This window comes from Crocuta crocuta, unplaced genomic scaffold, assembly GCF_008692635.1.
Source record: "Crocuta crocuta isolate KB4526 unplaced genomic scaffold, BGI_CrCroc_1.0 scaffold217, whole genome shotgun sequence".
Lineage (NCBI taxonomy): Eukaryota > Metazoa > Chordata > Mammalia > Carnivora > Hyaenidae > Crocuta > Crocuta crocuta.
Window position 1 is genome coordinate 1,598,919 of NW_027532208.1, and position 14,848 is coordinate 1,613,766.

Here is a 14,848-nt window from a genome sequence, read left to right on the forward strand (position 1 = left end):
AAGGGCCCGCTAGGTGACTGCCTGCGGGACTGGGAGGAGCTGCAGCAGGACTTCCAGAGCCTCCAGGTGAGTGCCAGTGAGGGCGCCCATTGGTCCCGAGCCACGTCGCTCTGGCTCGAGGTCAAGGGTTGGGCAGCCCTGGGTCAGGCAGTGGGGGGGGCTCGGGGTCAAGGGTCGGGGACGCTGGCATGGCTCCAGAGGGCGAGGAGACCCCGGGTGCTGGTGGCTGTAGCTGGACCCACCTCTCGGCCTCAAATGAGTGTCCGGCGGAAGCCCCATCGCTGGCACGGCCGCCGCGACCCTGGCAGGGACCCACTGCGCCTAGCGGACGTGGGGCCTTATGCGGGGGCCTCGGAAAGAGGTCCCTGCCCCGTCCTTTCTCAGGAGAGCGGCTGCCTAAGTCAAAGCCGGCCGGGCCCAGTCTCGGGTCAGTCACTCCGCAAACATGTCCTGGGCGCCCGCGCGGCTGGAGCCCGAGCAGCGCCAGCAGCGCGGTCCCCGCCCTAGGGCAGCGCTGGGAGGTCTGGGCTGCCCTGGGAGGGAGCCCGGCTGGTGGGGCCAGGGGTAGTAGGATGTGTAGGTGAAGTGCCTGGATGGGGGCGGGGCCCATCCTGGGTGTAGGACCGCAGCTGCGGAGGCAGGACTATGTGGCTGCTTCTGTAAGAGTGAGGGGAGAAGTGGGCGTGCCAGATCCTGCAGGGACCTACCTCATGGGCCTGGACGGCGTTGGAACCTTTCTGATACCAGTTGGGAGCTGTGGGAGGAATTGTCTGGATCTGTCTAGTATGCCCCTTGTGCTGTTCTGTGGGGAGCCCTGTGGGGAGGGGTGAAGGCTGCTGGTCTCCTCTGGACGGGGGAAAGTGCCGTGGTAGGGGCTGGCAGATGTAGCACGTGCTGGGTTCTGAAGGGGGGTGTGGTGGCTCCTTTGGGCCATGAGAAACAAGACCTAGAAAGGGGGGAGCCTAGGCCAGCTGGGTACTTGGCCATGGCTTTCTCTGTCTCCTGGACTGGTTCCAGCCCCTTCCTGTGTGCATGGAAGCCTTGTTGCCCACCGCAGGCCTGGCCAAGCCTGCTGCCACTAGAGGTTCTCCTGGAGTCCTGAGCAGGGCAGACCTGGTCTTCCAGCGCGGCCACCCCTGCCTGACCTTCCTCACACTGCCCCGGTTGTCTCCGGCCTGCTTCTCTGGAAACTCACCCACCAGGGCAAAGTGCTCTGGGACGCTTTGGGCCAAAGGTGCTGGGGGAGGGGTAGAAGGACTGGTCTTACAGCCGGAGGTCTAAGGGCTGGAGCCTGATGACCTTTAACCTGGGAAGGAGATGCGGGGAGTGCTTAGCAGCAGGCGGCTTGGACAACCTCAGCTCCCCTGTGCTAGCAGGCTGGGTAGACAGGAGGATCCGAGAGGACCAGAGTGGCTTCAGGCAGCCTGACTGGGCGAGAAGGTAGGCCCTTGGGCCTATAGTCCAAACTCAGGGTGGGGACAGAGAGGGATGGGAACAACCAGTAGATGGGCTTCCACCAAGAAATGCTTCCAGAAACTAATCTGTTTTCTGGGACAAGGGGGCGGTGATGGCTTTCGGGCTTTGAGGAGGAGCCCATCCCCTGGCCTGCTTCTGGGAGAAGACCGCCTCCTTTCTTGCTCAGACCCTCCCGAGGTGCCCTGGGGGCATCTGTGCCCCACCTCCCTGCCCAGCTGGGTGGGGGACTTCTGACCAGCCTGAGCCTGCCCTCCCCAGGAGACCCACCGGCTGTACCGCCTGAAGCTGGAGGAGCTGATCAAGCTGCAGAACGGTTGTACGAGCTCTATCACGCGGCAGAAGAAGAAGCTGCAGGAGCTGGCTCTTGTCCTCAAGCAGTTAGGAANACTGTCAGATCTGGGGTTGGGGGAGAGCTGGTACTGACCCCTGAGTGTCCCAGGTGTGGCATCTCCCCTCGCTGGGCCCTGTTTACCCTCCTGCCCCACAGGGGTCGGCTGGGGACACCTGGGGGCGCCCTGCTCTGACTCCAGCTTCTGTCCACTTGCAGATGCAAACCCTCCCTTCAGTCGGATGCTGAGGAGGCCGCACGGGAGCTGGAGAACCAGATCAAGGAGCGCCAGGGCCTCTTCTTCGATATGGAGGCCTATTTGCCCAAGAAGAATGGGTGAGAACCCCTTCCCCAAGCTCCGTTCACAGACGCTCCTTGGAGGCGGCCTGGAGCACGGTCTTCCTTTGCTTGGTTGCTTAGCCAGCAGATGTTCTCTGGACCCACTCTGGGCCGAGCAGTCAGGCACAGCCCTGTGTCCGGGAGATGGCACGAGTGACTGTGACAGCTCACTGAGATGGGTGCTTTGGGGAGAGAGGACGGGGACTGGAGTTGAGGGGTCAGGGAAAGCATAGTGCGTGATGGAGGGAGCCTGGCGGGCATGGGAGGCTGGAAGCTGCAGGTGCGACCAGAGCTCAGGGAGGGGGTGGGAGACCAGAGGGGAAGCCAGGCCTCTGAGTTTGCTTCAGGCCTGTAGGCCGGGCAGAGGGACCCTTAGATCAGCCACTGTCACTGAGGAGGGTGGCAGGGGATGGCATACAACCTTTGGCTGAGTAAAAAGCATCCAGCAGAGACCATAGACAGCAAGACTGCTGGGAAAGAGCATGTTCTGGAAGGAGGGGACAGCAGCCTCAGACCAGATGGCCCTGGGAGGGGGGGGGCGGTCACATGCCATATGGAAGGGAAAGGTTTCCCGGAAGCCAGGGTGGCCTTGGAGAGAACCACTCCACAGGATGGTGGAGGTGGAAGTTGATAACAGGTGACGGAGAGCAGGGGGATGGGCACATCTAGCGATTGTTCAAAAGCATGGCCTTCAATGGGAGGGGAGACCAGCAGCTGGAACTTGGCGTGAAGGGTGGGGGGTGCTTTTGCTGCGTGCGTGTGTTACTTTGTACCTGTGGAAGACCTGGGCGCATCTGCCTGTGGGGAGGTGGGGCCCTCAGAGTGAGAGACCCAGTAAAGGGGAATCCCTGGGGAGGCGGGAAGGGCTGGGCGTGGGCCCCTCTCATTTGTGAGGGGAGCAGGTGTAGAGAGGGTGAGGAGGGAGGCCCAGGAGATGTCAGTGGCCCGAAGGGACGGTTTAGCGAGGCCACCGCAGGGATGGCGTAGGGGGCTGGGAGTTAAGGGGTTGACAAAGTGGCTGACGTGTAAGGGGGGCTTGGGGACTCGGCTGGCTTGGGGGAGAGGAGCCTGGCACTGGGGGGCCTGGAAGTCTCAGGGAGCCAGGGTGTGCATGGGGCAACCAGCCTGGGAGGCTGGGCACTTCAGGTTCAGAGCACGAGCTGAATTTCTGAGGGGACTCTTCTGAGCCAGGAGGGGGCCCAGGTGTGGGTTGCTGCTGCTAGCAGGAATGGGGGAGGGGATAGGGGGTGGCCGTGCACACAGGCATTGAGCTCTGTCCCTGCTCTCAGGGGCGATCTGAAATATGGGCTCTGGGCCCCGGGCCGGCTTCCGGGGGGGTGGGGGGGGGAGAGCCAGGCTGCCCTGGAGGCCCTGAGTGGGGGAGCTTGGGGAGAGATGAGGGAGGTGATGCTGCTGGATTACCCTGGAGCAGGACTGGGGAGCGGGCGGAGAGGCTGGGCCTCGGTGTTTCCTTCCCCTCGAAGTGGTCCACAGCACCCCCGAGGTTGGAACCCTAGGCCAGGGCCATGGGAAGTCCAGGTAGGGATGGCGGCCCAGCTCTGCGCGGTTGGCTGCCCTCCTCGTTGGAGCCCCTTCTCACCCGGTGCCCCCCTCCCCTAGGTTGTACCTGAGCCTGGTTCTAGGCAATGTCAACGTGACACTCCTGAGCAAGCAGGCTAAGTAATTTGTTGTCGTGGGCGGGCTGGGTCCCCACCCTGCTGTCCACCGTCCTGGGTCCTTTCCACCGCGCCCCAGCTGCCCTGGCTAAGCCTTGGGGTGCAGGGGTCGCTGTTCCGTGTCAGCCCGCGCTGCCCTCGGAAGTGTGTCCGGAGCAGGAGCCTCCCTTCCGGGCGGAGGCGAGCGTGGGCCCCGCGGGCGTCCCAGCCTGTCCCACCAGTGTGTGTCCACCCAGGTTTGCCTACAAAGACGAGTACGAGAAGTTCAAGCTCTACCTCACCATCATCCTCATCCTCATCTCCTTCACCTGCCGCTTCCTCCTCAACTCCAGGTGGGTGAACTGCTCAGGACTGGGCCCCCTGCCGCCTCCAGGCTCTGGCACCAACCCTCTGTGCCCCCCGCAGGGTGACAGATGCCGCCTTCAACTTCCTGCTGGTCTGGTATTACTGCACGCTGACCATCCGAGAGAGCATTCTCATCAACAACGGCTCTCGGTGGGCAAGGGCGCGAGGGGGGCGGGGAGGGGCGGGTGCCCTGGGCCCCTCAGAAGCAGGCACTGGGTCGGGGTGCTGCCTCGGCCTTGCTCCCTGTCCCTGAGCACCAGTCCTCGGGGCTGCAGGGACAGGAGTGACACTGGCTTCTCTATACAGGATCAAAGGCTGGTGGGTTTTCCATCATTACGTGTCCACCTTCTTGTCGGGAGTCATGCTGACGTGGTGAGTGGCCGGGCTTGGCTCCCGGGCCCTGGGCGGGGGGAAGTGCGGGACAGAAAGGTGGCGCCCCTGAACTCCTTACCCTTCCCACTGCTTTCTACCTCAGGCCTGACGGCCTCATGTACCAGAAGTTCCGGAACCAATTCTTGTCCTTCTCCATGTACCAGAGTGAGTACCTAAGAGGGCCCTGCTCGGCTCCGGAACCCCCCTTGGGGGGGAGGGAGGTGGGCTGAGGACTTGGGGCCCCAGCCTCGTTCTGATGCCCCCCACCCCAGGCTTCGTTCAGTTTCTGCAGTATTACTACCAGAGCGGCTGCCTGTACCGCCTGCGGGCCCTGGGCGAGAGGCACACCATGGACCTCACTGTGGGTGAGTCGGGCGTGGCCGCCCGCTCTGGAACCCTGACGGGGGGCCGGAAGGGGAGGTCCTTTCCTGTCCACGCGGCTCTGAGAGACTGTGTCCATCTCCGTCCTGCCTTTCCTCCCCGCAGAGGGCTTCCAGTCCTGGATGTGGCGGGGCCTCACCTTCCTGCTGCCGTTTCTTTTCTTTGGACACGTAAGTGGTCTCTGTCCCCGAGCATGTGGCTGGGTGTCCCCGCGTCCTGGCTTTGGGCCTGAGTGGGGACTGGGATCTGCTGTTTGAAACCCTTCATCCCTTCCAGTTCTGGCAGCTTTTTAACGCGCTGACGTTGTTCAACCTGGCCCGGGATCCTGAGTGCAAGGAGTGGCAGGTGAGCTGGGGCTGGGGAGGCATGCCGGGGAGGGCCAGCGCCCGCCCCCCAACCCGCCCTGACCTCACTTCCTCCCCCAGGTGCTTATGTGCGGCTTCCCCTTCCTCCTCCTCTTCCTTGGCAACTTCTTCACCACCCTGCGGGTTGTGCACCAGAAATTCCACAGTCAGAGGCATGGGAGCAAGAAGGAATGAGTCTGGGCTTTCCCTCGCCTGCCCGGCTCCCTACGGCACCCCTGGCCTGGAAGGGGCTTCTGGCCCCTGTGTTGAGGGGGTAGGGGGCTCCCCTCATCCGGGAGGGTCTCTTCTCTCCCTGGGGTTTTGTGGGCTCTGTGGGCCCCAAAGGCTGTGCTGAAGAGGAGCGCCTGGGCCTGTGGCCCAGGCCTGTGGGCAGCTGGGGGCCAGCAGCCTCAATAAAGGAAGAGCAGCACAGAGGTGGCTTGAGGTGTGTGCTCTCCGAAGGGTGAGGTGGGGGCCCCTGTATCACCACGGCATGGGTTCTTGGGGGGCGTTCTGAGTAGACCGAGGGGAGGCTCCGGATCTGCTCAAGCAATAGCAGTCAAAATACAGAAAACAACTTTATTCCAAGGACCAGAGATTATTTAAAATTATTTACAGTCATTGAAAATAATGGGGAGGCGCTGGGCCCCAGCTCAGCTGAGAAGAGCCCCTTCCATACAGCCACCAAGGGCCCGAGATGGTTCACAAAACACAGGCCCCTGGGGCCTCCCCTGACCATGCATCCTGGGGCCAGGGTGCTCCAGAGGGTGCGTCTGGGGCCTGGGCGGGTCTCTGTCCCTTGGCCCGCCCGCCCCCCTGCGGCGAGGCCGGGCAGAAACCAGCCAGCAGACTGGCGGAAGGGAGTGAGGGAAGTGATTACATGGGGAAGCGAGTCTGTGGGGCCTGAGGGGCCGGGCCGCCCCTAGCTCCACACGTCCAGGGAGTAGCGGCCCTTGGTCATCAGCTTCTTGACGTAGTCCACGGCCTGGGTGTGCTCCATGGCCCCCATCTCAGCCACGATGTCGTAGAAGGTGTTCTGCACGTCCCTCGCCATGTTCCGAGCGTCCCTGGGGCAGTAAGGAGGTGGTGCTGGGCCAGGGCGCCCACCACCCCAGGCCCCGGGGCCAACAAACCCCACCTCTCCCCCTCCTCTACCCCTACTCACCCGCAGACGTAGATGTGGGCACCCCCTTCGTGGATCAGCTTCCACAGGTGCTCCTTGTCCCTTTTCAGTAAGTGCTGTACGTAGACCTGGGGTGGGGGGTAGAGGCAGCGCAGTGATGAGGCAGGTCCCATGGCCCCGCATCCTGGCCCAGAGGGGCTGCCCAGGCCCTCACCTTGTGGGGCTGCTCCCGGGAGAAGGCCACGTTGAGCTGCGTGAGGGAGCTGTCCTTGTGGAACTGAGTCAGCTCCTCGCGGTACAGGTAGTCCTCATCGGACCGGCGGCAGCCGTAGTAAAGCAGCGTCTCCCCCACGTCCTTGCCTGGGGCGGTAAGCAGGGGGTAAGCAGGTACCCGGGCTTGAGGAACCTTGTGGAACCCCGCCCACACCCACACAACTCACCCTGCTGCCGAAGCCAGGCCCGCTCCTGGATGAAGCCTATGAAGGGGGCCACCCCCGTGCCTGGGCCTACCATGATGACAGGGGTGGTGGCCTTGAAGGGCAGGCGGAACTGGGACTTGCGCACGAACATGGGCACCAGGGCCCGGCGGCCGTTTTCCCCGGCAGGCTCCTTGGCCCGCAGCCAGCTGGTGGCCACCCCCTTGTTGATGCGGCCAGACTTGGTCTCGTACTCCACGGCCACGGCACAGATGTGCACGGAGTTGGGGTGGACCTGGTGGGGGTGCGATGGGTGAGGACGCCTGAGGCCCCTTCCCTCCTGTGCCCCCTGGCCCTGTCACCCAAGTCTTCTCAGGGCCCTTCTCACCCTTCGTGGTGCCCAAATCTCAAAATCCCCTTTCCAGCAGCTATCCTGGCTGGCTCAACACTGGCAGAGAGCCGTTCACGGTCTCGTGGTCCAGCCCGCTGGATATGCGGTGTTTGGGGCAGAGCTGGGGCCACGGGTCAGGGCACCCCCAAGCTGTGCCCTCCCTAGGTGAGCTGGGCCCCGCACCTTGGAGGATGAGGCAATGGAGTAGTAGCGGGCCTGGAGACGAGGCAGCAGCTCACACAGGTGGTCGATGGGGGGCCGCAGGGATGGGTAGTCCTGCAGGATGGCCAGGATGTGCCGCCGAGCCTCCACCACCCAGCTCAGGTACAGCTCCTGGGGAAGACCAAATGCAGGGTGAAGAGGGGCTGGGGGAGTGTGCTGTGGCCCAGGCGACAGGGCTGAGGTGGTGGTGGCGGCAGGCCTACCTTGCCCTCGCCTGAGGAGGACGCCATCTTGCGCAGGTGCTCCTGCTCAGAGGGCTCCGAGGCGTACTGTGCCAGCTCATAGAGCACATTGGTGCGTGGAGGGTTGGTGATGTCCAGGTAGTAGGTAAGGGCCGTGCGGTAGGAGGTGGGGCAGGGGAAGGGGTGCTTCTTGTTGGACTCCTCTGCAGGGAGAGGGGAAGAGCATTTGGGGTTATTGGCTGCTGAGCAATCTGTCCCACAGCCTGAAACCATGGGGTCTCGGGTATGAGGTCCTAAGCAGCTCAACCTAGCTATGGCTTTGCCAGGGGCCCATTCCTGCCTGCTGCCTCTGGCCCCGGGCTGGAGGGAGGGCAGCCTCCATTCCAGGACTCACCATCCAGATTGTTTAGGGACATGATGACGTCCAGGTCGGCACCCAAGATCTCGCCAAGCTGGTTGACCAGGACAGAGTCATTGGCTGGGTAAACGGCCACGTGGTCCCCAGATTCATACCTGTGGTGGAGGATTCGAGGCTCAGGAGGGGGTGGAAGGCAGGGTCAGGAGGCTCTGGGAGGGGTGGGTTGGGGGAGGGGAGGCTGCCAGCACCTGAGTTTGGAGTCTGAGATGTCTAATTCCAGGTGCATGAGGTGTCGCTCAGTTCCCTGGTTCAGCTTCCGGTTGGTGGTGACCTCAGCCAAGAACGGATTCTTGGCATCAAAGGGGCTGGGTGGGGAAGAGAGCAGCTCAGTGATTGGCCAAGCCCTCAATCTGAATCTCCCTGCCCCCAAGGGACCCTTCTGGTTTCACAGAACACAGGGAACCTTAGAGCTGGCCTCCAAGGGCCCCAGGAAACCTCTCCAATTATGTAAAAGGTTCTCCCAGCCCGATCTGAGGCAGTGCCCTCAACGCCCCCCAGAAGTGGGCAGAGCTAGGTCATCAGTGTCTCCATTTACAGATCAGGAAACTGAGGCTGGCCCCTAAAAGCCAGGGAGACCCTCCACCCATTACATGTTTGTGGGCTGAGTGCACAGGAGGGCCAGGCCCCTGTAGACAGCTCCCCACGACAGAAGGTGCCTGGGCGCCGTGACCCTGCAGCAGAGCTCCTTCACCCCGCCTGGCCCGGACAGTGCGCCTAGTTTTACTTCGCACAGTCACTGAAATGTTGGGTTTCCTCTTCAAGCAGGGCCACTGGTCTTAAATCCTCAGGGTGGCAGGGGTACTTTTCCTGGGCGGCTCCAGGAGTCTGGGCAGCAAGTCGGGGGCCCAAGAGAGAACAGTGTTTTTGGATAAAAAGTCCCAAATACAGAGGCAGTTTTAAGGAAGTTGAGTCCTTGCCACCAAGGTTCAAAGTGGAGCCATGGCCCTATGCCCGATGTCCTGGTCCAGGCACTGGGAGGGGCCTCCCCGCCTTTTTTTACTTAGAGTAAAATGTCACATTAAGTACAAACTGAGCAAGTGCCCATCTCCTGGCGGTCATGCCCCGGCCTGAGGGACCCCTGGGAGAGAGCGGGGGTAGGGCCTGGGTACAGGGCTGCGTCTTCCTCTGCCTTATGCCCTCCTGTGTGGTAGAGGCAAACTCGTGGGCCCACACCCACACTCACTCACAGGCAAGGGTAGAGATGGGGTCCGGGGGGGGAAGGGCCTGTGGGGACACAGGCCTGCCAGCTGTTGGGGGCACCTCGGCCCCAGGCCCCCAATCACGCTCTCGACTCACGGTTTCTGGTTCTCGTAGCTCTTCAGTCGGCCCATCTCTCCCATGTACACCTTGGCCTTGTCGATGTCTGAGTGGACCACGAGCTCATACTGGCGAATGCTGGCAAGGGGAAGCAGGGTGAGGTGGGGGGGTCTGGGGAGCCTGGGGTGCCGCAGGCTTTGAGAAGGTGAGGAAAGCCCCCCTGGTGCCCGTCCCTCTCAGGCAAAGCCCAAATGCCTTAACGCGGGCCCCGGGACCCCCTCGTTCTGTGACTGAGCGTCTGCCAGCTCCCAGTGCCCAGTGGGCCAGGTTTCCCGCCCCCGCGTGCACACACGCACCTGGACTCCTCTCCGGTGGCCTCCACCCCGAAGTGTTCGCACACGGCCGGCCAGAACTGCTCTCGCCACGTGATGAAGTCTTCTTCCAGGCTGGTGGGGGCAGGGGAGGGAATGAGGCCGGCCCCAGGGAGCCCCTCTCCCTGCCCAGCCTGAGCCCCCCCCCAACCCCCCGACCCTGGGGTGGAGCCCGAGGCGTCTGATGGCATTTAGGGCGTCTATGCTAAGCAGGGGAGGCTCGGAGCCCAGAGGATGTGGAAAAGCAAGGGCGGAGTCACCGCCTTCCCTTGGCCTTGGTGATGCCTGTGGGAGCTTCTTGGACATGTGGCTTTGCACTCCCCTCGTGTGCCACGGCCGGCCCTAACCCTGCAGGCTCCTGAGGCATGCCGGCGGGGGACGGGGGCCCGGACACTCACTTCCCGTCATCATCGCCCATCCCCAGCTCGAAGATCCGCTGGGCGCCGAGCTGCTCCAGCCGCTTGTCCACGTACTTGCCCATGGCGTTGAAGTGCTCGTAGGTCTTGTTCCCGAGACCAAACACCTGTGTGGACAGAGGGACGGGTCTGAGGCCTGCTCAGTGGTCGGGTTGGTTTCCCCGTGCCGGCCGAGCTGCTATCCTGCACCCTTGGGCCTCTACGCCCGCCAGGCAACTTGCACTGTGAGGCGGGCCACCTTTGGCCCTTGGAAGCGGCTTTGTTTAGGTGACATGCGGCCCCTAAGCCTCAACCCTGGGTGGCCAGCAGGGGCGATTCACCCTCCCTGCCCGGCGCTCCCGGCCCAGCCTGTGGGGGTCAGCCTGCTCCACCGGCTCGCCTTTACCACAAGCAGTGCTCCTGGAGCAAAGCGGAGCTGTGTGGGGGAGCAGATGCTCGCAGGGTGGGGGCCCAAGGGCGCCTTCCCTGGACCTCCCTGCCAGGCCCCCCGCTCAGCCTATGTCCTGACACCCCGGCCTGGTGGGAACTGAGGGTCCAGAGGCTCCTGAGAGGTGCTGTAAGCTGTGAGCCACGGGAGGTGGGGTGGGGGTGTACTCACCGCATACTTGACTCCAGAGAGGTCCACATCCGTCTCCTGGAGCCAGTCGTAGAAGTCCTGTGCATTGTCCGTGGGGTCCCCCTCGCCGTAGGTGGCCATGCAGAACACTGCCAGGGAGTTCTCAATCTCCGGCAGGCTGCCCAGGTCGGCCTGGAGAGACGAGAGCAGGGCCGGGGCCCAGCGACCATGACTGAGCCTACGTCAGGTCTGCGCCCGATGGGATGCAGACAGGCGGCCCTGCCCGGGGTGGCTGCTGGGGGATGGGACGGAATGATTCGGTCAGGAAGGGGCACGGGGCAGTCAGGGAGGCCTGCATGGACGGGGCTGGCATTTGAACAGTGAGGGTTCAAGGGAACAGCAGGCACAGAAGAACACGTGTAAGGGCCTGGGTGCTGACAGGCAGAAGCAGGCTGGGTAACATTGGTGCTGTGCTTCGAGCCCTGGGGGAGACCCTTGTCCCACAATATGCGGGGACCAGAGAGGGGCCTGGGCTCTTGCAAATTCCTAACCAACTGCTGGCTAACTTCAAACCCAGGTCTGCAGACAGACGGACAGTGGTGCTGATCACCAAGACCCCTAGTCGGGGGTGGAGCAGGTGCGGACGGTTGGGTTTGGGAGACAGAGCAGCACAGGGGGCAGGGGGGTGAACTCAGGAGAGACGGGTTCTGGGGGAAAGCACAGCTGGCAACGGGTGCTGGGGCTGCCTTACAACGACCCCGTCGGGGACAGAGAAAGATGGCAACTCGGACTTCACCGGGCAGCCTCTTCCCTTCCTGTCTACTGGGGCTGGTGGCCTAGCTGTCGCTAGCTCCCTGACCCTAAAATAGGCAGGCAGATGGCTAGAAGTTTCTTGGGCTTTAGAGCCGCTTCCAAGCTAGGGCAGGACATGGGGTCGATGCCCGGAGGAGAGTGAACAAGATGAGCCAGTCCCTCCGCGACAGGCCAGGGGCAGCGGTGCCTGGAAGGGACACGGTCCTGCAGACTGAGTGGACGGCAGACATGTCCCAGGCAAACAGGGGCGGGGATTCTGTGGCTCCAAATGGGGGTCTTTACTCCCAAACGTCAGGCTCCCCTTGGCCCCTCCCCAAGTGGCCAGACACACAAGTTGATGCAGCCTCGTTTCAAAGCCTATGAAAGGCTCCTGGAGACGGTCACCCGGGGCTGCGCTTTGGGGGCGGAGGGGAGAAGCAGAGACACCTCCAGGGCTGCTGAGGCCCACGCCCACCCCACCCAGTGCTTGAGTCCTGTCCCCTCTCCCCGCACCACCCAGGACCCAACATGGGGAAGCCCAGGGCGCACAGGGCAGGGAAGGCTGAGGGCGCGCAGTGCCAGGAGCTCACACGCGCACGGCCAGGACCAGCTGGCTGCCCGGACAAACAACAGGAGATGCCCGTCCCCGTCCATCCCCGTGGCCCAGATGCCCTCATCAGTGCCACTGGAGGAGCCAGGAGGAGGATGGGGGAGCGGGGCCGGCTCACCAGGTCATACTCCTCGGGGTCTGCAGCCATGCCCCGCATCCCGTAGCGGTGCGCGTCCTTGGACAAGCGGTTGGCAAACTCCTCCGCTGTCCCCGTCTGGGAGCCGTAGAACACGATGATGTTCCTGCCCTAGGGAAGGCCAGATGCGTGGGCTCAGTGAGCGACCAGGAGCCACAGGCTGTACCAGATACCCCAGGTGGCCCCCGGGTGGGCTGGGCAGGCGAGGTCCATCAAGGGCCCCCTCTTCCTTCCTGCTCCAAGTCTTCCCAAGTCACCCAGGGGCGATCGTCTCCCTGCCCCAACTGCTGTGGAGGACAGCGACAAAGGCCACCCAGACGTGCAGCTGCTCAAGATCACACTTTGGACAGATTTTTAAAGGACACATGAAAAAGCACAATATAATGTTCAGTTAAAAAAAAAAAAGAAGACCAAACAGTATTCTTTTTTTTTTTTTAATGTTTTTTAAAAATTTGTTTCTGAGAGAGAGACAGCATGAGCAGGGGAGGGTCAGAGAGAGAGGGAGACACAGAATCTGAAGCAGGCTCCAGGTTCTGAGCTACTTGTCAGCACAGATCCCGATGCGGGGTTCAAACCCACAAACTGTGTGATCATGACCTGAGCCGAAGTCAGACGCTCAACCGACTGAGCCACCCAGGCGCCCCAAGACCAAACGGTAGTCTAATCCAATTTTGTTCTATACTCACACTGGTGTCCACATATACATTTACACACTCACACACACAAACAGGGAAAAATCTGGCAAGAAGTGTACCAAGAGTCTCCAAATGGAGAATTATGGGTAAGTTTTTCTGAATACCTATTCTTTACAAAAATCTAGACCACACAAATGGTGCCTGATGAGCTGGCTCCCACATTCTTCATTCCACCCTCCTCCTGTGGCCTCTACAGCTGAACTCTATTCCCCAGACTTCCTTTTTGGGGGGCAGGGGGGCAGCAAATTCGGCCCAGCCAACTGATGTGCTTTGCAACATCTGGAAGGTGGAAGTACAGGCCACCTTCTGGTCCCTTTATGCGGCCATGAGGTTTCTCTGCACTAGGATTCCCCTGCCCTGACCCCTGGAGGGGTCGCTGATTTTTGCACCAAGCCCTAACATATAGGTACAGAGGAAAAAAGGAAACGTATAGATTATAATTGCTTTAAAGTGTTTGCATACCTTTTATGTTTCCTGAATTTTCTACTAATCATTTAAAAAGGTATTTTACTTTATTAAAAAAATTTTTTTAACGTTTACTTTTGAGAGAGAGACAGAGAGCGAGCTGTCAGCACAGAGCCTGACTTGGGGCTCGAACTCACGAACTGTGAGATCATGACCTGAGCTGAAGTTGGACGCTTAACCGACAGAGACACCCAGGCGCCCCTAAAAAGGTATTTTAAAATAATCACAAAAACTACTTTATAAAAAAGAAAGGCTTGTAGACTATCAGGTTAAGGGGACAAAACAGGATATAAAATAGCAGCTAAATGTTTACAGTGGCATCAAAACATATGAAGAACTTCAAAATAAGCCTTACAAGGGGCGCCTGGGGGGCTCAGTAGGTTAAATGTCCAACTCTTGGTTTTGCCTCCGGTCACGATCTCAAAGTTTGTGAGTTCAAGCCCCNCTACTAATCATTTAAAAAGGTATTTTACTTTATTAAAAAAATTTTTTTAACGTTTACTTTTGAGAGAGAGACAGAGAGCGAGCTGTCAGCACAGAGCCTGACTTGGGGCTCGAACTCACGAACTGTGAGATCATGACCTGAGCTGAAGTTGGACGCTTAACCGACAGAGACACCCAGGCGCCCCTAAAAAGGTATTTTAAAATAATCACTTACAAAAACTACTTTATAAAAAAGAAAGGCTTGTAGACTATCAGGTTAAGGGGACAAAACAGGATCTAAAATAGCAGCTAAATGTTTACAGTGGCATCAAAACATATGAAGAACTTCAAAATAAGCCTTACAAGGGGCGCCTGGGGGGCTCAGTAGGTTAAATGTCCAACTCTTGGTTTTGCCTCCGGTCACGATCTCAAAGTTTGTGAGTTCAAGCCCCTTCACGCTAGCAGTGTGGACCCTGCTGGTAATTTTCTCTCTCCGCCCCCCTGGCCTTCCCCTGCTCTCTCTCTCTCTCTCTCAAAATAAATAAACTTAAAAATTAAAACAAATAAGCCTTAGCAGGAACTTGCAAGAAGTTACTGATGAAGGATTCACTCACAGGGAAGGCCCTGAGTTTGCAGGGGAAGGGTCTCAACACAGAGGAGGGCAGTTCTCCCTGTTATGCGTCCAGAAACGCAACACGAGCTGGCGAAAAATCTGAACAGCTCTTTTTTTACTTCCTCAAAGTGAGAGAGAAAAATAAATATAAATGCATCCACTGGCACAGGACTGAGCAGTGAAAAGGAACGAAGTGCTGACGTGCGACACGGAATGGACAAACCCTGAAGATGTGGTAACTAAGTGAACGATTCCACTTCTATGAAATGTCCCGAACCGGCAACTCTGTAAGGGATGCAGGCAACTAATCAAGTGGATGAACGCTGCTTTGGGCTGCGGGTGGGGGTTAGGAATTAGTGGGGGGTGATGCTAATGGGTACGGGGTGGCTGTTTGGGGTGCTAAGATGTTCTAAAGTGGTGGTGATGGTGTGTATAAGTCTGGGACTAGGCTAAACAACACCGAAGCATATGCTGTATTTTTTTTTTTTTTTTTTTTTTTTT

At 60.1% G+C, this 14,848-nt stretch overlaps 2 protein-coding genes across 3 annotated transcripts in view; one reads left to right on the top strand and one right to left on the bottom strand.

The window, feature by feature from the left end:
* Positions 1-5,696, top strand: part of TMEM120A (transmembrane protein 120A) — a 6,234-nt gene extending 538 nt beyond the window's left edge. Inside the window, exons 3-14 of the mRNA XM_077777864.1 lie at positions 4-66; positions 1,735-1,853; positions 2,024-2,140; positions 3,764-3,823; positions 4,056-4,151; positions 4,225-4,314; positions 4,471-4,536; positions 4,640-4,701; positions 4,809-4,901; positions 5,023-5,087; positions 5,194-5,262; positions 5,343-5,696. Of these exons, the coding sequence (XP_077633990.1) occupies positions 4-66; positions 1,735-1,853; positions 2,024-2,140; positions 3,764-3,823; positions 4,056-4,151; positions 4,225-4,314; positions 4,471-4,536; positions 4,640-4,701; positions 4,809-4,901; positions 5,023-5,087; positions 5,194-5,262; positions 5,343-5,456 (1,014 nt within the window). The 3' untranslated portion in view covers positions 5,457-5,696. The remainder of the gene's footprint in view (positions 1-3; positions 67-1,734; positions 1,854-2,023; positions 2,141-3,763; positions 3,824-4,055; positions 4,152-4,224; positions 4,315-4,470; positions 4,537-4,639; positions 4,702-4,808; positions 4,902-5,022; positions 5,088-5,193; positions 5,263-5,342) is intronic.
* Positions 5,697-5,826: 130 nt separating this feature from the next.
* POR (cytochrome p450 oxidoreductase) overlaps positions 5,827-14,848 on the bottom strand; it is a 58,481-nt gene continuing 49,459 nt past the window's right edge. For both annotated transcript variants that reach the window (XM_077777908.1, XM_077777909.1), the window contains exons 4-16: positions 12,134-12,262; positions 10,656-10,805; positions 10,040-10,164; positions 9,627-9,716; positions 9,310-9,408; positions 8,202-8,318; positions 7,990-8,108; positions 7,617-7,798; positions 7,375-7,524; positions 6,825-7,095; positions 6,599-6,744; positions 6,427-6,512; positions 5,827-6,328 (exon numbers count right to left, since the gene is read on the bottom strand). In XM_077777908.1, the coding sequence (XP_077634034.1) occupies positions 6,184-6,328; positions 6,427-6,512; positions 6,599-6,744; positions 6,825-7,095; positions 7,375-7,524; positions 7,617-7,798; positions 7,990-8,108; positions 8,202-8,318; positions 9,310-9,408; positions 9,627-9,716; positions 10,040-10,164; positions 10,656-10,805; positions 12,134-12,262 (1,809 nt within the window). In that variant the 3' untranslated portion in view covers positions 5,827-6,183. The remainder of the gene's footprint in view (positions 6,329-6,426; positions 6,513-6,598; positions 6,745-6,824; positions 7,096-7,374; positions 7,525-7,616; positions 7,799-7,989; positions 8,109-8,201; positions 8,319-9,309; positions 9,409-9,626; positions 9,717-10,039; positions 10,165-10,655; positions 10,806-12,133; positions 12,263-14,848) is intronic.